General features: G+C 40.4%; 1 protein-coding gene across 6 annotated transcripts; it reads left to right on the top strand.

Annotated features, from left to right (window-relative positions):
- The first annotated feature begins 38 nt into the window (after positions 1-38).
- BEND6 (BEN domain containing 6) lies at positions 39-23,757 on the top strand. 6 transcript variants are annotated; one of them, XM_065681480.1, is made up of 10 exons: positions 39-123; positions 2,374-2,530; positions 12,541-12,769; positions 12,873-13,018; positions 13,500-13,598; positions 13,975-14,152; positions 15,597-15,814; positions 17,107-17,299; positions 19,118-19,256; positions 21,798-23,757. In XM_065681480.1, the coding sequence occupies exons 3-10, from the start codon at positions 12,574-12,576 to the stop codon at positions 22,009-22,011; spliced, it is 1,383 nt and encodes a 460-aa protein (XP_065537552.1). In that variant the 5' UTR covers positions 39-123; positions 2,374-2,530; positions 12,541-12,573; the 3' UTR covers positions 22,012-23,757. The 6 variants fall into 6 exon arrangements, with proteins under 6 accessions (XP_065537552.1, XP_065537549.1, XP_065537555.1 ...); XM_065681477.1 differs by having other exon boundaries at positions 21,747-23,757; XM_065681483.1 differs by having other exon boundaries at positions 21,758-21,919.
- The last annotated feature ends 683 nt before the right edge of the window (positions 23,758-24,440 follow it).

Here is a 24,440-nt window from a genome sequence, read left to right as displayed (position 1 = left end):
GCGGGAGGGAGGGAGGATCGCGGCGCAGCGCAGCGCAAGCCGCCGCGGGGACTGGGCCGGGGCGGCCGCTGACATCACGCACAGGAGCCGCTGCAAAGGGAGGCGGAAAATGGCCGCTGCCAGGTACCGGGGCGGCTTCCCGCGCGGCCGGGCTCACCTGAGGGGAGAGGGCGGGGCGCGGCAGGGCTCGCCGGGGCCGGCCTGTGCCCGTTGGCAGGGGGCGCGGGCCGCGGTGTGGTGTCCGCGCTGTCGCGGGGGCAGGGGCTTGGGAGCGCTGGCGGGACACGTCCGAGAGGGCCCGCATGTTGCGCCGGCCCCGGGTGCTGCGGCTGGGATTTGGGCAGAGCCCCGCGCCGGCTGTCCCGGCACGCACCGGTGTCTGGGCGGTGTGCGCTGTGCGCGCTCGCCGAGGGGATCCCTGCGCGGAAGCCGTGTGGACGGCTGGTGGTGCGGGGGCGGCCGCAGCGGAGGCTGTGGCGGGGCCGTACCCTGTGTGTACCCTCGTACTGCAGTAAACTGCAGCGAGCTGCGGCCCGAGCTGGGGCGTCAAGTGCGGCGCAAACATGCTGGTGCGTGCGGGGTGCTAATGCGGATAGTAACAGGGTTCACCCATGTCGCTGCCGCTGTAGCTGTTACTTTGCTGGCGCTCCGTACTTCAGACCGTTTCAGAGGTCTTTGAAATTGCAGTTCTAAACTCCCCTCGTACCACTAAAAGCCATAAAAACTCAGGTGCCGAAAATACATCCAGGTGCTGTTTTGTGGTAGTGCGCTTGCCTGTGTTACTGAGGGGAAAGTTAGGTTAATTCGAGACGAAATCCGTGCTCTTTGCGTGCATCTTTGATGTGAGCAAATAAATCTGAGAAACATTTGCGAAACTTCAAGGTCAGGTTGGACAGGGCTCCGAGCAGCCTGATGTAGTTGAAGATGTCCCTGCTCATTGCAGGGGGATTAGACTAGATGGCCATTAAATGTCCCTTCCAACCCAAACCGTTGTATGACTCTGTAACTTCATAGAGATATTGACAATCTCTATGTGTAAACATTGGAATAACATTGAAATGCTACTGCTTTATGACTGCCATAAAACTATATAGAAAATCATATGTGCAGATTTGAATTAACTACAGAATATGCAAGCTGGAAGGAGAGAGTGGGAAACATATCCCTGGTAGCTTAAGTAGAACGGGGAAAAATGGCCTCTGGAATATTAATAACATTGTGACACTTCACTGTACCCTTAATGTTAGGGAGATCCATTTTCATAGAAAGATTCTCTTGATACCAGGTTGGGGGACTAAGTAAAGAAAGGAAAAAGAGAGTTGGCTTTTAGGTCTATAATATTTTATGCCAGGAATTTTGTATCTTTTCACACTATACGCCAGTGTAGTGAGCCAGAATAGCTTGTCGTGTTGCTTTGTAGCATGGAAAGTTGCTACGTTGCAGCCTGTGATTTAAAGCTTTCCCTCGCTGCCTGGGAACCGACAAACGCTCTAAGGTTGTCTTGCATCACGTGGTGGGATATTGAAATCTTTCCTAATACCGCAGTACACTGCAGTAAAATGGTTTTAATGCAGATTACCTGGAGATTATTCAAACGGTTCGTGTTCCCCCTCAGTGTAACACGAAGCAAATCAGAGTGATCCTCCTGGCAGTGTGCTGCCCTGCTGCAGTGCTGCTTCGCTGCAGTGCGCTGCAGGAACAGGAAACTTTTTGCCACCTTTGGCTCTGTACTGATTTATTGTTTCAGAAGGGGATGGTGGAGGGAAGGTACCACGGCAGTGACTGCACGGTAAATTGCAGAGAAGTGAGGGGAAACAGTTATTTTCACATTCTTGGGTAACAGTGCGTAGAAAACATCTGACAGACAAATCTCTAATGTAGCTTGTTGGTTTAAGGTTTATAGCTTTTCCCTTCTAAAACTGAGGGCTCAGTGGTGTCTTGAGGATAATATCTTGCCAAAAGGATATAATAAATTTCATGACAACTGTTTAGGGTTTTTTTTTTTTTTTTCAAATGCAAAAGAGAGTACCGTTTAGTGCAAGAAATGCTGATGTGTGTGATTTTTTCAGAGAGCTACTGCTCCAGGCTTCTGAGTCAACTGTCTCACATGTACACCAAAGTGCTGCTATGGCTTTCTTTATATTCATTGCTGCTCTGTTTGTTAAATACTGCAGGGTGTGGTAGTGTTAGGTTAAAACATTACTTCCATGGTGAATAAAGTTTAAGTTTGGTGAAGTTATTTCACATTAAAATAAGCAAACTACTTGTGGGTAGATGTTGGGTTGTTGGTTTTTTTTTTTCCTCAAATAGTAATAAAGAGAAATTAAAAGAGGCTCTACATGTACAACATTTTTAATCTAAGCTTCTTTACAGCATGTTTTCTAGGGAACTTTTCATAAATCTTAAGGATAATAAACTGAAAAGAGAAAAGGAATGAAGAGAGAAGGTTAAAACAAAACCTCTCAGCTGAGATTTGACCTCGGAGAATCCCAGAGGTGAAGCTATTTCAGAGAAGAGGAAATAAAAGAAGGTAACGTAGGGTTGTGACTGACTGTGACAAGAGTGTGTGGAATAGCAAGGGAGGTCAGAAGACAGATCTAATTTGTTGAGAGGCTGAATTAAGTCCAAGAGGGTTTTGTAATCTTAGAAGGCAGCCATCAACCCTGAAATAAATAAGGGGTACTGTTGCCATTTCAGAGTATGCATGACGTGGAGGTGCGAGAAGGTGGGAGGTAGCATCCTGCAGATGTTTGCTTTGATGAGGATCAGAGGGAAACAGGGCAGCAACAGTCACAGGCATGAGTGAAGTTTTTGGCATGGAAGCAGCCTTTTACATGAGCAATGCTGAGGGAGGAGGTGGTGATAACTACTTTGGCAGAGGGATGAAAAAAGAAAGTTCTGCTTCAGAGACTCCACAGCAAAGAGGCGAGCAGCAAATGTTCGCAGTGGAAAGGGACAGGACAGGAGGGTGTTTCTCTGGTTGTAGTCACTCTAGAATGCAGTTATTTACTAGTTTTCCCAAGTTGTGTGAAGGAGAGGAACAGCACACACATTATGTCTGTGCTGTTAAATCATTAAATCATTAAACTTCTGCAGTTTAATGGAAGAATTGAGCTGGAAATGTGTTGTAGCGGCAGCAGCCTTCCTGCAGGGAGACAAGGCAGAGTTGACCTGAAATATTCTTTCAGCTAGTCTTTCATGATAACCTGTTCTGACTTAGCAGTCTTGCCCACCAAGGCAGAGGTACTTTCTTTACCCTTACCATTGCCACGTATGCAGAAGTACAGTACAATCAATGGAATAGTGTATTCCATATCAATCTATGTGAGGTTCGGCAATGCTTTTTAAAAGAAACTGTGAGTACTGTGGGTTAGGCTGGAAGGGGGAAAAAACAGTCGTAAAAAGAAAACATGATGGTATTCTGAGTAGAGAAACCATGTCTGCAGACATCTGCTGACCTCCCTCAGTGTGAGCCATGGGATTCAAGGACACTCCACAATTCCATACAGGCAACTCTCTGCTCCTGCAGATCCAGGCTCTGTGGACCTCATTCTGCAATTATAAGGGTCCCTGTATCAGTGAGCCAAAAGAAAGAGGTCACATGCTAGATCTGGTGATGTGGACATGAGAATAGGAGATGATACATGGTATGATTTCAGAAGAGTTGCTGAGGAAGTGAAAGGATGAGATAATTTCCTTTCATTGCTATGTAGCTATGCTTTAAGGACTGTGTTTCTACTACTTAATTATAATTAAGTAAAATATTCTGCTTAAGTGACTCCTTAACTGGTTAGAAGGGTTCTTTAATCATCTAAGACTTCTTAACAAACTATTTGCTTTTTTTTCTGATCAAACAGGAACCTAATCTACTTTTTGATATACTAATAAAAAAGTAAATACAGTAGAAACCAAAGAAGCAAGCAAACTAAATACTGAAAATATCATCATATATGAGTATTATGAAGTTTATGCTATGAAATAATTGACGGTCCCCCTCAATATTCTACTTCACAGGTTACATGCTGTCCTAGCACTTCAAGCATGATGTACGAGAAGATGTGGGACTTTGTGGTAGATGATTAAACCTTATAAAATACGTTCTTCAGCTGAGAGAAAAACAATGTCTAGCTTGATACAAGCATCACATTTAAAAAAAATCTGTTACGTGAAATGATATGTTCTAAATTCCCCAGGATTATTGCACATCTTTGTTCTGCCAAGTTTGTTAAATTGTTAGCACCATACAGTGCTTTGTATGTTTGGAAGGCACGCTAGCATTAGTTAATCCTTACAATATCACTGAAATTAGGAAAATATGTATTTTTATTTCAGATCCTTTGAAAATGAAGCTAAATTGTAAAGGTTGTATGATTTACCCAAGACCAAACTGTGTCATTCCAGTGCTGCAGACTAGGCCCCTCCACAACTGGAACGTCCCGCTGTCTGCAGGTATCTTAGGTGACCATGTAAAACCAAATTCCTGCCTGCTTAGTATATGTAGAGGTAATGTCCTTATTCTGCAGGTTCATCAACTCACACAACTTGCGTGTTTTGATTCCCTCTGTTTATTAGACTGAATGTAAATCGAAGGGACTGTGAGCCAGGCAGCTGTACAGTCATGGCTTACAGTGTTGCTGGAAAACTGCTGGCAGGGATTCTGTGGGCATAAATTGACTTTGCAGACAGAGAAGCTGATATTGAGCCCAGATGGAAATGTACTGCTAAAACTCCTCTGGCTTTTTTTTTATTACAGCAGTGGTATGCCCCTTTGTCCTTGGTTAAAATTTGTTCTGTATTCATTTTTGGCAGTGTTTAGTGTAGCAGTTGTCAATCTGAATGGGGCCTTGCATCCCAGAGGGAATTGCACTTCATTAGTATTTTATGTATATAATTGGAAGTTGTTTAAGGATTATTTCAGACCGATACACAACACTGGTTGTTCAGCTCTTATATTAATTTATAAAGTTAGGTTGAACTACATACACTAAAAAGACAATTGTACGGGAGGGGAAAAAATAGCTCTGATCATGTTTGAGGTTATTGTCCTTGCAGAGAAATGCCTTTCTGCCAATTCTTTAAGCACACACAGAGCTCCTCATAGTTGTAGTAATAGCCCCTGGAGTAAGGTGACAATGTATATGTCTCTTGTTCTAGCTCATGACTTTTAATAGTAATGCAGATCTTTCTTCTTTAACTGGAGATCATGCAGTTCATTCCCTCCTACCAAAATGCTGCAAAAACAGAGCAATTGAGGAGGAGCTTTGGAGTAAAAGAGCAGGCATGACTTCTAATCTATCATCACTCACCTATGACAGCCAGTTAAGACGTATGAGTAAAGACAGTTAAGATGCCACTAGATTATTGAATACCAACTAGACCTCAAGCCTGGGATTTCCTACCTGCTATTTCACTTCTGTGCTCTTAGAGCTGAAGGGAGAATGTCACCAATAGCAGTGCTTTGGAGCAGCAGAGTTTATCGAAAGATAGAGGATAACTTATGCCATCTTATAAGAAGAGTAAGATTCATCCTCTTATACACTCTTGCATCAAGTTATTAGTGGGTTTCTTTGAACAAGTCCTATTTGAAAGCACATTAGTTGCATGGGGAAAGTATGTCTAGTTATTTTTCAGCCTTTAGGGAAAGGGTGTTTGACTGCGTGAGCAAGTGCACAGGTTTTGTATCTCAGACCAGATTTGCATGTGGTCAGACTTTCCCTAATGATGTTGCCTTCCCATAAACATCTTTAGACAGAATAAGTGAATGTGTCACCGATCTTTAACCTTGATAATTTGGGAGCTGTTAAGAGGTATTATGTTGAATTACCCAAGCCAGGTCAGAATGAGTATAGCCAAGTGTTAGAGCCACACTGACTTGTTTCTCCTCCCAGGCTGCTTCTAAGAGTTTGGATATATTAACCTGCATGGAAAGAGCTTTCATGTGACTGTTCAAATTCCCATAGCTTGGGTGTCTCATCCAGCTCAATAAATAAACTGATTTTAGTTGGTTTGTGTGTTAGTACATTTTGTTGAGCATGGCATTTGTGAACAAGCCAATCAAAATGGTATTAGTTTTCCATTTGTTGGCTCTGAAATAGTTATGTAATAAAGATACTAATCTGTGATGTAGAATTAAGATAACTTCATATGTCTTGTCATTTGACATCTTCATGGAGATCTCTCACTGAGTATGGGATTAAGGTAAAGATAAATAAATGTATGTGGTTTATAAGCATGTGAGGTTATCTAAGCTATTTAAACTCAGTTCAATCACTGAGGCCCAGAGAACAATTCACTTTCATGAGCAGATGTGTTTAGTGCCATTTGAGGTGCCCAGAGTAAGTAACCACCCTCATGAGCCTGGGAGAGGGTTTAGGGCCTGTGTGGGACATGTGCCCATCAGAAGAAACAGTTGGAGGTCAGGTATAATAATTTATGATATCTAACATTGCACCACACGTTTATTTTTAGGCAACTGAATTGAGCCCTAGAGCATTTGAAATAAGCTGGATTGTTCTCCTGGGAGTTTTAATTGTGTTCAGTAAGGGCTTGACTCTTATGACTGTTGAGTTGCTGAAGGCTGAGGCATCTCCAAAGGGATGGCAGTTGAGATAAAAGACCTGTGGGAGATTTGCATTTCTGGACTAGCAGCTGAGGGCCAAGCAGAATACCAGAGGACGCTGGCACTAGATACTTGCATATAGGAAGCCAAACTGATCCCTAGCTCTCCAGTGACTGCAGTGGTAAATTAGACACCTGGTGCAACAGTGACACCTAAATGTAGACATCTTAATCTAGAACTAAATCCTGCACTGAAAGCCCAATAACAGTGCTAGGTTACAGTCTTGTAATTTACTAAAATGAACACTGTTAGTTGAATGAATTGTTAGTTAGAACAAAAGTTTAGTACTTCCAGGCTTACTAAATATACCTGCTTAATAAATGAATTATTCATCCTTTCCTATCACTCAGTATTACAAATAAAATTATTGTTTTGATGCAAAAATCAGAGCTTTTCCAACAAACTTCAAGCTTTTTGATTTATGCCACAGTCCTTGCAAAGGGCTTTGGCATATTTAGATACTAATGTTATTTTACAGAACTTCTGGGTTGCTAAAACTCATGGAGGGCACTACTGTGAAAAATAATAATGGCTTCATGAATACCTTGGGTCATTCAAATAGATTTTGGTTTGTGAGACAAGGTATGGGCCAAATTCTGCATATAATCCTGTGGATTGTAAATGCTGCTGAGGTTCTGAAGTCAGCAAGACTATCTGCATAAATAAGGCCAGAAGATGTTCCTTTACCATGAATAGGATCACTGTTTAGATAAGTATCTCAGATTATTTCATAGCTAGTCACACCAGGAGAGTGCTTTGTCGTCAAGAAATGACGTGTTGGATAGCACTTGCAAAAATCATGTCATTTTATCCTTCCTGTGGAAGACAAGTGGGATCATTTCTGTGCATTTATAATCTTGAAAGTTGCAGTAATGTTCTTATGGATGCTCCCCCAGGTTTCCAGATGAATTTGGAACACAGCGATACTGATGATTCTGGAGAATCTGTACTCTGTATTTCTCAGCTGAGAGGAGCAGATTTGTGCTTTTAAGTCATATTTCCCCATAAAATGACTAAGATATCACATTGTAAATCTTTTGAGTGGTAACGACACTTCTGCTTTCTTCCAACAGTGCCTAATTCTGCTGAAATCATTAGTAAATCTTACACTGGGTATCAGGGGAATAAGATTAGAACCCACAAGAAAGTATATAACATTCTTCAATATGGTTATATTTTCCATCATATACTTGCCACTGAGTGCTGGGGATTTTGAGACTTCAGCGCAGCTCAAGAGTTTTACACCAACATTGTATTTAGTGTCCTGAGAAGTTCAGTGTAAAATGCCACAGTCTAAATAACATAAACCAAATTTGTGGCTACAATTTATTATGCTGAATTGAAAATAAATAGTTTTGAGTGAGGTAGATGAATGGGGTTTTGTCCTCAAAGAAAACTGGGATTATCAAAGGCTGGATTTAGAGGGTAGAGAATATAAAATGTTAGTACTTTATTAGGGATCTGTGTTACACAGCTGTGGTACAGTTTCTTGTTTTGCTGAAATGGGTGGCATAGCCCTATTTTAAAATGGCAGAATCAGACCCATTCAGTGGGCATACAATCTCACGTTGTACATTTGTAATACTTTACACTGCGTTTACTGAAAGGAAGGAGAATTAATGATCTCAGCAAGCCATCTGCCAGCTCTGGCTGAATGGAACAGACTATGTCAGTCAAAGGGTGAGATATGTCTTTAAAGGACTTTTTTGGTTTTGGTGGGGTTCATTTGTTCTGGCTTTTGGGGTTGCTTAGTAACAATATTCTGTGTGCAAATGTGTAGCATCTGTGCAGAATGTGAGGTGTTAACATGTTTGTAAAAATTAAGAGTTCAATTAATGTTTTCTCTGCAGAGCTTTAAAATTAAATGGCTCCTTCTTTTCTTTTTTTCAGCCTTTCTACAAATAACCTGCTTTAAGAAAAAGTAAAAACAGATTTCTGTCTTAGAAGAGTGAAAAATCATAGATTTGCATTTCAGTACTTCTCAAATAAGTAGCGAGTGTGAGAATAGAGCAGAATTAAGTAACTTGCAAAGCATAAGTGGCTTTCAAAGGTCATTTAATTCTCTCTGTGGTTAGTAGCTGCATGCAGGGTAACGTTTGTGAACCATTATATATCTTCCAATTAAACTACTGAACAAAGCACTCAGTGTCAGAAATTTTATGTGATGGCTTGCAGAACTGTATTAGAAGGATCTGAAATGGAACCAGATACACGTTAAAAGACCTCATCCTTTTGGCTCCCTATAGCAGAAGGTCTGCTGCAATCTATCCTACTATTCAAAATCAGAAAAACCTAATATAGGATGAGTTGGACCGTGGCAGCTTCTGTAAGGAGACATACCTACCCCTGGATAGTCAGTGGAGAGAAACAGACTCTCCAGAGAGTAAGTCATCTGCTGTCTTTTACATACATGTCTTGGGGTGAGATGAATCACCTCTCTTTCTGTGGCGACTGAGGCAAACGTGGCTAGACAACCTCTCACTATTAAGGCAGTAAAAGTCTGGTAAGGTCAATACCAGTCCCCAAGGTTTGTTTGGTTTTGGTTTGCTGTGGGTTTTTTTTCCTAATGGTACAGTATATTTTGCTCTGTTTTGGCAAATTAAGCATTTTAGAGGGAGGCATCTCCAGCAGTCCTGACTCAGACAAGGTTCACATTGACTCCACAGGGAGAACAGGGTGAGAAAACACAGCAGGACTTCACTTCCAGTAAGTGAAGTGTTTTACTGTTCCTTTTCCTCATTAGAGACATTTTGTTCTACCTTTCCATTCCCTTTAATCACTGGCTAGAGAGGATGCCAGCAGACAGTTAAGTATTATCCCCAGGGCCCATGGATTGTCACAATAAATTCTGTGAAAAGACATAGCTTGATTAATGTCTACTGCAGAAGCTGATGAAATAGCTCCATGACAGAAAAGTACTATCAGCTATTGCACTGTTCCTTTTATTTCTCAATGTAATAATTTTGTCATTTCATCTGTAATGCAAACAGCTTTGCTGGTGCCCAGCAGAGGTGCAGCAGAGGAGAAGGGTTGTAGCCAGTTACTGTTGCTGCCTCACAACTGCTTTCCTGCTTTGGTCACTTCAAAAGCAGCAGGAGCAACAGGAGTGAGCACAAGCCTCGGGGAACTGCTGAGCAGCTTTCAGATTCATACCAGGAGCTAAAGGAGTGCTTCGACCCCATCCGTCCTCCTTGACTATCTGTGAAATACATTCCTCATTTCTCTCAGCATCCCATGTAGCTTGTACTTCAACTTGGCAGCTGTTGAGGTTCTTGGTGAAGTCAGTTTAACTGTTTACTAGTACATCCTCCCACCGCAGGCAAGAATCTTGACGGCTTAGAAGAGTTTTACAGATAACTTAGACAAACTGTTGAGCTCCAAATCCTGACATAACCATGGTGAAAACTGTCCCTGGCTTTGAGTGATGGGATGGATTTTTGTGGATCCAGGTGCTTGTCTGGTCTAAAGACTATGGGAAATTTTGCTGGCCATGTGCGTCACAGCACCTACCAGTAGCACTACACTGTTGTCGTGGGCTCCAAACATCTAGAAGTCCACATGTGCATCTATTTCATTAAGCTGTATTTCATGTACGCAAGTCTGATACCTTCCAAAAGCTGTTGAACTTACTATCAATGTGCACAGTGTTGGCACGGTGTGTATGTGAATATCCCCAGTGCCGTGGGGAGTCATCACTTGCCCTCCATAATGTGAACAGCCTGTGTATTCAATTTGTCCTTGGAAATCTGGGGCTTTCTTGCTAACCCTATGAGTGCATGCCACAAGAATGTCCGTAGCTCAGAGATTTGTCTCAATACAAAATGAGAGACAACATACAGACTGCTAGAGGACTACAGGGAAACGTTAAAAGAATACAGAAGTCAGTCCATCAGCTGTTAGTTGCAGCACACTGGCAGCTCGAACTTTGCTGAAATTCTGTTCATCCTATATGGGCTTTTAGGAGGGTAATGAAGTAGCTCACAAATGTGAAGGGCCAAGGACAGAAAAGCTCAAAGTATTTCATTTTGAGAATAGAAGAACTGTGTGATGGGGATTGCTTAACATCTTCATGTTAACTGACTGGGGTACATACTCAAAAGCATTTTGAAAAAGAAGGAAGAATACTGATGCCCACTGTGATTGCATACACCAAATGTTTTAAATCCTGTATACTGTTGCTAGGGCAAATACGCTGTTTCATTTTGGGCATCGCCTATCCCTAGTGAGGTCAATGCTGAAACTTTTCTTCTTTTGGGTTCTGCTTTGTCTGTACGTTTGTTCATTTGAATGATCCCTGTCTGAGGTACGAGGGTCCACTTGGCGCAGATCAGTGGCAGAATGAGGCCTATGGTGATTCATGCTAGGCATAGATATTCAGACTGCTTCCTCTCCATAGATATTCAGCCTCCGTCCCTCTCTGTTTACATGGGAGGGATGTTCCCAGTCTTTCTGTCTTTAAAGAAGATTAACATGAATTCTTGCAAACATAGTCTTCTTTCTTTAGCAGGGCAGTACTTAGAAATCCTACTACTAGCACACTCAACACATTCTGCATAAAAGCATGATTTAATGCTCTCTTTAATGGTGGATTTCTTACACTACTTGCCTCATTGTATCAGTAAACATGTTGACAAGAATGCAGCTGTCCTTAGCAAATTAACAAGTTCACCCCTGTGTGAAAAGCCAGCTTTGTTGAGGCGTAGCACAGACGTGAATAGTGGTGAGCTGGGCTTCCAAATGAATTGACGTTGCCTCTTGAAGCACTGCAGCCAGATTTTCTCACTTCGACATAATAGCCCTGCGTAATTCTCCCTTCCTAGCTCTGAGTTTCCTTTTTGGCAGCTGCTGCATGAGGCACTAGATTTGCTTCTGACTGATTGAGGCCAAGTAAATCACAAGTCATGCTATCACATCTGGGAATTTATGAGTTTTTAGCCCCTTAGAAGTATTTTACTGTATGAACTGACACGCTAAACCATATGTTTGCTGGAAAAAATATCAAGGTTTGACAAAATCAGATTTTCTATTTATTGATTTATCTGATTTAATAATTTTAAAGTATAAAATGTCTTCAAGTATAATGGAAACACTTAAATAAACTGGTTACATTTCCAGTAGAGTTTTATAGTGTGTTTTACATTTCACACATTTGTATAAGGCGTATTAGCTTAATTAGAAAAGTGAAGCGCAAAGTACAACTTGTTCCCTTCTCCCAGTGCAGAACTTCAGTGCTTTAAAAAGCTCAGAAATGACCCTTTGCTTTAAAAGTATTGTTTTATTTAAGCAAAGGATTTAGTTTATCCCAAAGGATATTTGGGGTTGGTTCTCCTTGTTGCTATTACTCTTTATGAAGCAGCTCAGCTCTCTTCCAGTCCTGTCATTTCTTTTGTATGTCAAATTTTCCACTGCCAGAATGTGTCATACCTCGCCCAGTCAGTTGCCCTGCGTTATTCTGGGTTGGGTGTCTGTGGCTGCAATTGAACATCTCGCTGCCTGTGACATGATTAATACAGCCCTGGAAGTCGTACATCCCTCTCAATAGCATGTATAGCTAGTATTTTCCTTCATTCTAGGGATTTTTATCACACCTGTATCTTTCAGTCAGAGGCTGGACTGAAAACTTTTGTTAGGGCAAATGTCGCAGTAACAGATATCCCAGACAGGAGATAGATTAGGTGTTGTAGTAATATGGAAGCAAGGGCTCTGTGAGTGCAGGCGGCAGCTGCCTGATGTACATGTAATAAGGAACCCATCTCCCATCTTCCAGGGAAGATATAACATGCTGCTTGGCTAGTTTTCATTTCCTTGTGCAGTATATTTTCATATAAGATAATTACCAATATCCAGGAACAGGAAGGTTGGTTGGGGCTTTTCCTGTGACATGACACAGTAACAGCTATTTTTCCAATGACATCCTGCAGGCAGTGTCTGTGTGACGAGAAAACCACTTAACAATGAAAAAGTTCACACTGTTTGATTTTGTAAATGATAATTCACTTCAAATTGGAGAGACTTCATGGATACAGGACCTTCCCAGTGATGACGACGATCTAGAAAGACTTCTGAAACCAAATGAGCACGTGCTAGTAAACTGGCCTGTGGGAGAAAGAAAGACAGAAAGGCACCTGGTGAAAGTTGTGTACATGAGCGGTGAGTGCAGTTCCGAAGCATTTGCCTGACAAGAAATTTTAATCTGGTTGTATTGCTCCCTGATTTTCTGTGCTTTGGCCTTTTTTTTATCCCATCACTTCAGATGACCCCCAGGAGCTGGTGGAAATGATGCAAAAGATATTACAAGCAGATGAAATTACAAAAATACAAGTCCTTGGAAAAGGCAAGAGGAAGAGGATAGAAATGATATTTTCAGAAAGTGAGGACAGTGACCTGGATAAAGAAGAGGTGAGTTTCTGTCTTTCTGTGCCTGATATTGGTAGGCCTGTAATGGAATGAAATAGACTGTAATTATTGGTTATTCACAATATAATACAAAAATATGTATCATAAATGTAGGCATCTTCATGTAGTACCTCGGCACAATAACCTGTCACAGTAATTAGGCCAGCAGATTTTGTCCTTAGCTATTTAAAGAGAAAAGCCTTGTTCAAGACGTGGCTGCTCTATTATATTTCCTCCCAGAAGACAGAAATCTGACCATTGCCTAAGAAAGGAAAGGGATCAGGTTTTCTGAGTTTTGCACTGTGCTGAGGTTGGCACTGACAAAATACAGGAAAAGAAAACATAAAAGTTACAAACATATTTTTCAGAAATGCTAACTGAGAATGTCAAGTGCACGGTGAAAAAAAGTTAATGGTATACTAGGAGATACTGTACTGAAAGGCTCTATAGGAATGCAAAGGCACTATTATGCTCCTGTTTACAGGGGAAGATGATGAAGCAAATAAAGAGAAAGAAATCATTGCAGGCATCTGCTCCTGCCAACATCCTGAGTCAACTTGAAACATCTTTAATTAACAAACAGGTAAACATCTCATCTTCAGCAATTTCGATGTATTAAGCAAAAAGCAAACTGGAATGTATTTGTTTAGGGGGATGCAAGCCTTCTGTTTTAGTGAAGTTAACAGTTCTAAAAGACACTACCTTGGAAAATTAGTGAATGGAGAACAGAGAGAAAAATACCTAACAGTTATGTATTACACTGACATTTCATTTTTACTGTTAAGAGGAATGGTAATAACTATGTTCAGAAACAGCTATTACTAAAATGCATTCAGTTTGTTTATACATTCTGTGTACAAAGAGAATATTCTCTTTATCCAGATATTTCAATGTTAGTTTTAATGCATTAATTTTATGTTGTTGCTCTAGATAGCAGTTTGCATGGGTTTGTTTTTCAGAGAGAGCCTTATTCAGGAAGCAACTTTTTGTACAGTGAAAGCAGCAGCGAGGATGAAGAGCCTTTATTTCAACTGTCCAAGGTAGAACTGTGTGCCAAAATAAAAGGCCTCAAGCGGAAGCTGACAGACACCATGAGAGAAAACTGCCGCCTGAGGCAGTCACTGGTGATGCTTCAAGGTAAAGTCGGGAAGTATTTTGATGAAGAGGAAAGCCTTGAAGGTCATGGAAAAGCTTGATTTATAAGAGGCTATTTGGATGGGAATTATGATGCTCAAGTACCTGACATGATCAAGGCCTACCGTTAGCATCAAAGTGTTTGATACATGGCAACATTTAATTCCAACAGCACTTAGAAAAAATGTCTTACACAGGGGCCATGCAATCGTAGAGTTACAAATGGAAAAATCTGTCTAAATCCTGTCAGTTGTTCCCAAGAGAACCTTTCGGTATGCTGTGTATAACCATTGGCTCAGCTCAAACACTCCACTACCAGTCCAAGTGACTATTTATTAGCAGTCTTTCTTCATCTACTGAAATTTTATTTATTCTGGAGTGATTTAATTTCTAATTACTTTGGTAATTCCTCATTATCAGTAATGTTGCTTCCAGGTGCAACAAATGTAGTCCTTTCCCAGAGGTTCTTTTATAAATGAATTCTTCATCAGTTAGAGATCATCTCTGAAGCTCTTCGTACTTGTCCCTCTCCCTTACGCTGGGGCACCCAAGACTGAATCCAAAATTGCAAAACATTAGTGAATGAATAAGGTTTAAAGAGGTTTTGCTCCTTCCCTTGCCAGCTACATCATGCCATGCCTAGACAGCCTAGTATCTCCTTTTTTATTCTCGTCTGTTTTTCAAGTGCCTATCAGTTTCACTGCCCACCTGATCCCATTCCATATGTTATTCATCTTGGTTTGAATCATTCATCTCCACCTTTTTGAATATTATTTTTAAGCATTCTGTTAGTGTCTGACATCTTCTCTGACACATTTAGGTCCATTGCCTTGCAGTGTAAGCACTGGTATTAGTCTTTTACAGTATTTTCTGTAATTTAGTGATTCTGTATCTTGCTGATTCTTTATCCCTTACATCCTTTTTGCTCTGAATTGATTTTTCTTAATGGACTCAATAAAAGTTTGCATTTGAAATTAAATATTACTTGAAGAAAAGGGTATTTAAAATATATTCTTTATAGATTAAAACATAAAAAAAAAAAAATCTATGCAGTCTATGTAACTTCTTTGAAGAAAAAAAATCAGCCATAACATTATTTACCCTGTATTTGATACCTTTACAGACTTGTAAAGATTTCGAGATAGCAAAAAGTGAAATATCATGCTTAGTGCCATGATGGGTGTAAAATAATGGTTCCTCTTGGCCTTGCAGAGAACTGACATATTCTATTCTAGAAACAGAGGCCAGCTTTTCATGGGTGGAGAGAACAGAATAGCAGGTAAACATTTGACAGAACAGGAAAAAAGTATATTAAAGCCTCTTTGCTGACTAGTTTGACTCTCTTGCATTGTAACAGGAATCTAACTCCAAAAATATACATGCTTATTTAATTAGAGTCTGAAAACTTCAATTACTATTTTACTCCTCGCTTTCCATTTGATTTCAGTGTTGCCACAAGCAGTCACCCATTTTGAGGAGCTGGTAGGGATGGCTGAAGCACTGCTCAAAGGGGGAGTGACATCATCTGCATCCACTCTGCATTCACATGCTGTCTGGAAAGCATCTAACAATCCATTAGCAGATTCATATGCAGCTATGCACAGTAACTCCAGCTCACCAATAACTTTGAATGTGGAAGATGAGGAGCAACAGACAGAAAAACAGGTCAGTTCAAAGGCAATTTCAGGCATAAAAATTAACCTCATACAGTACAAACTTTACTGCTGTAGTATAACCAATATAAAAAATAAGCATCAGTAAAAATCATTTTATCATCGTTCTGTTGATGACATGACTAATGAGCTCCTCGTGCAGAAGGCTCTTTCCATGGGAAATACCAGACTTAATTCGGTGTGGTGCTCCACTTTAAAACTGGTTTTGATTTCAGTGGCTTTGCACATCTGTGACTGTGGATGCATGAAGAAAATACTGAGATCCAAGGATAACTTCCAGGCTAATGTTTTAGATGCCAAAGGGGAACAATAGTGTTTCAGAGATAATCTAAGAAAAATACCAGCAGTCTCTTTAAATGGTTAATAAGTAAATGGAGAATGGTATGTTCCTGCTTTAGTGTTAGACACCGGTAAAAATACATGTATGGATGGATACTGAGTAAAGAAGATCCCCTGTCTCTGTAGTTATAACAGACCATCATTGAGAAATCAGAGGCACAAAGGCTGTACATGAAAAATAGAAAGACACAACAAAAAGAATAATTCTAGGTTTTGCATTCACAATTTACATTCTTATGCACTGAGTCATGCCAGTTGGTGGAAATCATTCTTGTATGTTGTTGTGGGGTTCTAAACCCTAAAGAAACTATTAAAAATTATCAAGGTGTGATATTGGCTGACTATGGCAATACACCAAATTTGACCTACCAAAGAAATTAAAAGTCCTAATTTTCTAAGCAACCTAACCTGACTTAAAGGTATCTCAAAACTGCCCATTAGGAGAGTTCAAATGCTTAGGCTGTACAAGTGGTGCATGTAGAAGCCTAGGACCAGATGTCGCAGTTCTTAGGGCATGTCTGCTCAGAGGCAGGAATATTAGCTTGGGCATAGCGCCATGCTCCCAAGGCTGTACAGAATCTGTGCCAGAACTGGAGCACAGCCAGCCTGCATGGAGTGCAAGCAGAAGGAGTTAGATATGCCTGAACATGCCCTGCCTCCACTAGTGAGTAATAAGGATTGCTTGGGGAAGTGTTTGCTAGGATAAATGGGGTCCTTACTCTCCCCAATACTTGATTCTGATAAAAAAAAATTGACCTGCATGTATAGTTCCAAACACGGAATGCTGTGAAAGTTTAGTGTTGATATCAAGCACACAGTTTACAGAGATTCCATTAAAAATTGTGGTTTAAAAACAGAAAGCTAAAAAGGTATTTCAGAGGTGATACTATATAACATTTCTTGAGAACTGCAATAGTTATGCCTATGACCAATTTTGTCTTCCAGTTCAAGATCGAAAAATGGCAGATTGCACTTTGTAACAAGAGCAAACCTCAAAAGTTTATAAATGACTTGATGCAAGCACTTTATACACATGAATACATGGCTACACACAGCCTGACAGGTGCAAAGTCCTCCTCTTCAAAGGATAAAGCGGCAAAACCAGCTATGAATCAGAATGAAGTTCAGGAGATCATAGGTAATGGCATGTTAACGTTACTCAATGTGGCACTGACTTGACAGAGGGCTTTCTCTCAGTGAGGGGCTGTAATGCTTAACAGCTGGTCTGCTCAGGTGATGCGCTGTTTCATATTTCCTTCTGCAGCTACATACATTTAAACCATCTGTTACAAATGCTCGCAGTGAAATGCTAAGCAGCAGTATTTCTATTGAGTGAATGTTGTGGGGTTTATGTAAGTGCCTACTCAGGCACAGTGATGTTGTAAATTTTTTTAGCCTTTGAAAGGTTAATCTACAACAGTCAAACTCAGATCATGGTGCTAACAGATATGGAAGGCAAAGAAGACACACTGGGGTCGAATTTAAAATGATGTCTGCTGTGTTCTGAAGTTAGTGAATGTTATGAATTCTGACATTTTAAATAGCGCTGAAGGCAAAACGAGAGAGTAAGTATACAAGACAGGAATAGTGATCAGAGAAGCAAGCAAAATTTGTTTTGTGCTGAGGTTTAAGGCAGAAGAAGTTTGGTGCATAGGAAAGATGCAGATGGAACTAGTAGCTTTAAAGAAAACAGTATTTTGTGAGCCTATGAAGTCTGGTTTTTATTTGGTTTATACCTACAGCTTTATACTTGAGCATCATAGCCTAAATTCTGTGCTAGAATCTTTCTCCCATTGCCTTTCCCTTGAACTGCCTATTCCCTTCCCAGCTAATCTCCAGCTCCTCTACCCTGGTCCAGTTTTATTGAAGGTGGCCAGCAGATTCAAAAGTTACCATTTGAGAAACCTCTTGTCCTGAAGAACCTAGCTAGAGAACAACGACCAATGTCCAAAGAGAAAAGGAAGGGGTGTTTAAGACAGTGAAAATATCTTTAGAGGCAGTAAGATGAGACAATTTCAGCATGATGTATGAGAAAACTTTAAAAGATTTCATGGGATGAGAAGAACTGTTGGACTCAATGATCTTAATAGTCTTTTCCAACCTAAATGATTCTATGATGCTAAGAGCTACAAATGACTTCTAAAGGTGGATTCTGGGGAACAGTCTAGGCAAAGCTGAAAAGGGCAGCAGAGAAGATAATCAGGATACTGAATACAGCATGCTGCAGAGAATTCAGTGACAGAAGGGAGCCTATAGAGAATTCAAAGAAGTCTGTTAAGAGAAATGAGAATACTCTTGAATTCAAATAGAGAAGTGTCAGCATTATACAGGAGAAAAAGAACAATAAGAAGGAAGCGTGGGAGTTTTAGACTGTAGAAAATGAGTTAGTAGATCAGATTATTTAAAGAAAATAGAAACTGTAAAATTTAAAAATGAAATGAAAGGGGATAAAAAATGAAGGGAAGGGGAAGATGATGAAGAAGAGGGGTGCAGGAATCGCATTCCTGATGTTGACTCCAGTTAGTACTGCATTCAAAAGAAGTTAGCCAGGCAAAACAGAAGGGAATTTTTAAGGGAAAGGGACATCACCTGCAAATGAAAATTAGTCAAAAGGCTCTGTAGGATTCAGAGGCGTGAGGACTGATAAGGATAGGAAAAGGACTGTCTGATCAAGAACAGAACAAAGGCAGGGAGGATGAGCAAACACAAGTCACTCACTACAGGAAGCCCTTGTGGCCCTGGAGTTCCCTTTGGGTCTGCCAAGAGCAGGCGCAGCAGTATGGAAAGCACAGAGCTGGCACATGCAAAACCTATGAAGTAGTGTGTGAAGACAGCAAAGTAACTGTAGCTAAAGCTGAAGTAGCTGGAAATACCAAAGATGCAAGAAATGCATTTTAGGTCACATATCAATTGTTTCCCTGATTTGCAGTTCTCATATATATTGTCTATTTTGCAGGAATCACAAAGCAGTTGTTTCCAAACACAGACGATGCTTTAATTAGACGAATGATGGGACAAAAACTGAACAATTGCACCAAGAAGCCGATTTTAAGCAAAGATCTTAACTCAGGTGCTTTTCAGAAGCATAGCTTTTGGTAAGTCTGGAAAAAAAAACCAAAACAATGTAGTCTGCAATGTGTAATTTGTTTTATTATCCTGTGGTAACAAAATCTAAAAGCAGTATTAAAATTACCATGAAGATACGTGCTCATACAGGCATGGCCAAATAGGTAAATACTTTCTGTACAAGGTTATGAAAATGTGTAATACAGAAGCAGTCCAGCTTAACATTATGGCACAGAAAAAGTTGTACATTCTAGACAAAGCAGCATAAGGCCATTAAATTATAGGAATGGAATACAGAAGTAAATGCATGGAGTTACTTTGATCAGTATGTCTAGTTTAAGTTTGGCATTATTTACTTATTATTCTCTGTAGGATCCTCAGAGACCAGTCAGTTCCATTTTCATGTCACCTCTTGTGCCTCAATTAACCCAAAGTAAAGATAAGGAAAATCACACCTCTTTTATACCTACTGACAAAAGTACTGCTGGAAAGCTACATTAGCAATCTTTTACTGGCAGAGGAATCTAAATTATTGGGACAGAGGAATTATTAAATAAACTTTTGCTTATTATGGGTATTCTTGTCTTTCAGTCTGAAACTGTTGAACCCATCCCTGTCATCAATAAAGTCAGCTATTTGCGTAGTACTGTTCCCACATACACCAAATGTACACATCACAAAATAGTTGAGGTTGGGAGGGACCTCTGTAGATTGGCTAATCCAACTCTTGCTGCTCAGAGCAGGGTCACCTAGACCAGGTTGTTCAGAGCCATGTACAGTTCAGCATCTCCAAAGACAGAGACTCCACCACCTCTCTGGGCAACCCATGCCAGTGCCCGGTCACCCTCACTGAGAAAAGATGTTTTGTGATGTCAGATGTCATTTCCTGTGTTTCAGTTTGTGCCTATTGCTTCTGGTCCTGCCACTGGGCATCACTGAGAAGAGGCACCATCTTCTTTACACCTTCCCATCAGATATTAATACGCACAGATAGATCTGCGTGACCCTTTTCAAGGTGAAACAGTGCCAGCGCTCTCAGCCTCTCCTCAGGAACAGGATAAGAGATTAACAAGGAACAGATAAGAGATTAAAATCAGTGAGACAGGGAGAACAGATTTTTCCTTACCTACACTTTCCGTACTGCAGTAATATTTTACTTCTTCCTAGTTCAGTTATCACATGCATGCTTTAAAATCTGTATTTGCAACTGTAAGACACTTCATAACAACAACAAACCAAAAACCAACCAACCAATCAAAAAACCTACCCCAAGGTATTCGACTATGTTACAACACAATTGTTTGAAAAATAGCAGTGCTTTGCTACTAAAATCCATCTCTAATGCACCTCGTAATACTCCATGGAGCACAAGTGGTCTATGAATTACTACTTGAGAAATACTCAGATAATATCTACTGGAAGAATCCACATACACAGGCTTTCCCATCTGGAAACAATAAACAAATGCACCAACCTGGCTCAAATACAGTTTACTATGTTAGTGCTTTTCACCTAGAGATGAGAAAGCTTCGTAAACAAAGATCTTCTGTATTTGCAGCATGCAGTGTGCATTGACTCACTCTACTACTTTCTCTTGTCCTGGGAAAATAACAGCACAGAAACCCAGACTGTATTCTTTGAAAGCACTAAATCTTAGATATTTTATATTTTAAATCTTTGTCTTCATCAGATGAATCCATAAATTTTGCTAATTCCTAATCTTCTCATGTACAGACACAGTATTCCTGAAGCCTTACAGGCGGATCTTGAGCTAGCAATATAACAGTTCTGGGTTTTTTTTAAAAATACTGCCCATAGAACTTTTAATTTAAACTTGGCATTTTAAACATGTCATTATGTCTGTTATTGATAAGTACTTATGTAATATCTAGTCCAGCATGCACTGAAACCAGGGCAGATATTGCCTGCATAGTCTCTCTTCAGATGCTTATTTGAATAGCTTTCTAATGGATTCATTTTACATCTGTTTGTAATTTTGTCATTGTAAAAGCATTAAAGCACCCTGTAAGTAATTAAGATAACAGTGGTGATTTCTTTAACTCAGATGACACAAGTTTTCTCTGTAAGAAAATGAGAATTTAAAAGTGCTCATAATCTCGCTGTTAACGCCTTCAGTTCACCTTCCAGCAATGAAGTACAGAGGGGTCAAGAGAAAATCCTGTTATGCAGTACCTTTAGTAACAGTTTACACACAAGCTACTAACTGGTGATACTGCAGTTTTGACCTTCTCCTTTGCTGCTCCTCCTTCCTTGCCCACCTCCTCTGCTTTTCTCCAGAATACAATTGCAATTCAAGAGAAGTGATCTGGAGCCAAATCTAAAGAGACAGACAAGTCACCATCTCAGAATCATAAGGCTGAGGTGAAACAAGGAAAAGGGGAATGTGTCAATGCAGTTAGTTAACTAGTTAACTCACTCTGCTGCTCAGAAACTGAGAACAATAGTAATTGCACATGTAATGTTAGCATTTCAAGATTAGTTATAAATTGTCTCAACAGTGGTTCAACAGCTGCTCCTCAGGGCATCGTCTCTTCCGCTGTTCCTCCCAGTACACAAGACCAGCAGGATGATGATTCACCAGCTCCTAATGCACAAGTGCAGCAAGGTGACAGCCACCTGACTCCTCCACCTTCCACCCCACAAGGTCGGGAGGAGTGTCGCAAGCCCACTTCTAAGGTGGAGTCCTATCTCGCCAGCAGCTCACCAGCGCCCTCTCCCAACCAAGGTTGCGGGCAGGATCTCAGGAATTCAGACAAGGAATAACAGAAGATTATTTCATACCAGTTCAAATTCTCAACGAAGATTATGGAGTAGTATAAAATAAAAAGGAAATAAAATCTAAACGGGCCTAGCAACGGTGGACAGAGATACTGTAAGCAGAAGAGAAGCCTGAGAACTATTTTCTCAAACAAATGAAAATCCCACAATTTAGAAAGAAAATAAAGGCATATTAATATCTTTGGCTTTAAGATATTATTAAATATGTGCATGTTATGCAGTAATTCAGAAAACATAAACTTGCTCTGAAGAATATAAGCAGAATTCCCCTTAGTTAGAAAAAACATTATTTAAAATAATGCCAAAAGAATGTGTAAGAGGAACCATAATCCCCTTGCCCTCACCTTGACAGCTGATGGAAAACTGCTTTTCTGATCAGAGAAAGCTCTTGCATATTAATACTAAAAAGATACCGAGGTATATAAAATAGAATAGAAAAATTTCCAAGTGAAATGAACCCTATGTATAGCTAGCATAGGGTTAGAAAGCACAGGGCCACGTGAGCAGAGAAATAGATATATAAGGATGCTGTTAAATATTCTTAGGGCAATGAAACTGCAGCTCTCAAGATGCTTGCAGGAAAGCAGCAGCTCATTTTTAACCTCTGAAAGCTGGAAAGGCAATGAAAGAAGTCATATTCCCTCTCAGCTCAGGGAGGAGTCCTCCAGGATAGCCTGTTTGGTTGTGGAGGCTGTGGCTTCTCTCACAGGCCTGCTGCTGCTGGAACTCTGCTGGTTTGGCAGCTCTCACTCTCCCTTCTTCCTGAACGTCAGGACCATAGGGTTAGGTTGCCTGATCCCCCTGGTCAGGAAATGGAGGACTGTTTCTTGAAGGTGACTAGTAAAGGGCTGAGTTGCCAGCTTCTGCTCCCTGTCTTTCAATGTTGGTATGCTACCTCTTGCTTAGAGGGTGTAGCATTCCCGCTGGGACTGCGACCAGAAAAAATCCCAGTAACTGCCCAGTTCCTCTTGAGATCTGACACCACTTGTCCCAGGAAGCAGCTGGCAGTCACACACTGTAACTGCCTGAGGAGGAAGAGGAGGAGGGAAGGTACATTTTTTTTTGTTGCTGACTGACTTCAGGTTTACAGTGGCTGGTAGAGTGGGAAGGAGAGAACACTTGAATTATAGCTTTTATGCTTGAGGGTACTTCCCCCAGAACAAAGATTACTAATAGTTGAATAGATTTTATACATGGCAAAGAGGCAACTAAGGAATCAAGATGAAAAACATTCAAAAGTAAAAACAACAAACACCCCCACAATATAAAGTCAAAGAAATCTAGCTTGATATGAGGGAGGTTTCTGTAACTCTGGAGATCTGAGTTACAGAAATAAATTAGAAATAGTATTAAGGTGAATGCCGGGAAAAAAATGGGTAAGGTTAGCAGCCAAATCTCTCTAAAGGGAAGTGCTGCAAACCTAACTGTACTAGAGCATGCACTCATAAAATGCACTGTGGAGAAGACTGTAGTGGGGGCTGGGGTATGAATTAAGTGATCTGCTAGCCTTTTTCATGTCTCATCTCTATCAGTTTCTTCTAGATAGGATCAGGATGAAAGCAGGTATGAAATACATCTCATGTTATTAACTACCATCTATAAAATGTAACAGAAGGATGTTTGCTATTATGTACATTTTGTATATGTAGTTGTATGTACAGCATATAAGTATGTATATAGTTAATCATATTTTTGAAGCAACTTTCTACCAAATAAAATGAAACATTACTATGTCTTTGTTCTATTTTATTGTCCTTACTGTCTTCTGGGTCTTTTCTCACATCTGCCTCTGTTGTACACCCTGACACATAAGCTTGGGTTTTTTGTCTCTTGTTTGCTTTTTATTTTCTCTTTAATAAGCCAGCTTCTGTAAAGCTCGTAAGTTTTAGCTGTGGAAGAGGTTGACCCACCTTACAAGGGCTCGCTAACCTTAAAATTGTCACAACTGATATAGCACAGCTGCAGCTTGGGAGGTGCAGAAGCACTTGGCCAGGCACACAGAGCCACACATGAGTGGCTGTTCTTGCTGTTGCTAGTGCAGCACTGCAGGTCATGATGTTTTGTGCTTTTCTGTTCTGCTGAACAGGTAAGTTGTTGGAGGAAAACCAGTGGAGTTGGCAGCTCACCACAAGGAATAAAGGAGGATTTTCATGGTAGGGTGAAGGGGAAGGGAGACCAATGAGTGTTCTGGATAAAAAGAACAACAAAGAGGAGATATTTTAATGTTTTATCAAAGAGTAAAGAGGGAGTAAGCTATAAAGAGCAGTTCCTTCCTCTTTCCTAAAGTATGACTGATGTTATTCCAATGGATAGAATAGCTTTTACACAACTATACAGTTAACAGAAAAGCCATTCTCCTTGTGGTATGACAAAAAGGAAGAAAATACAAGTTGTTTTCCAAAATGACCCTGACA

The sequence above is a fragment of the Lathamus discolor genome, chromosome 5, assembly GCF_037157495.1.
Source record: "Lathamus discolor isolate bLatDis1 chromosome 5, bLatDis1.hap1, whole genome shotgun sequence".
Lineage (NCBI taxonomy): Eukaryota > Metazoa > Chordata > Aves > Psittaciformes > Psittacidae > Lathamus > Lathamus discolor.
The sequence above is the reverse complement of the archived record's forward strand: the minus strand, read 5'-3'. Positions and strand labels throughout refer to the sequence as shown.

Coding starts and splice junctions, on each gene's coding strand:
- BEND6 (XM_065681477.1), top strand. CDS start 12,574: ATGAAAAAGTTCACACTGTTTGATTTTGTAAATGATAATTCACTTCAA. Junction 13,019..13,499: donor GTGACCTGGATAAAGAAGAG/GTGAGTTTCTGT, acceptor TCCTGTTTACAG/GGGAAGATGATGAAGCAAAT. Junction 13,599..13,974: donor CATCTTTAATTAACAAACAG/GTAAACATCTCA, acceptor TTTGTTTTTCAG/AGAGAGCCTTATTCAGGAAG.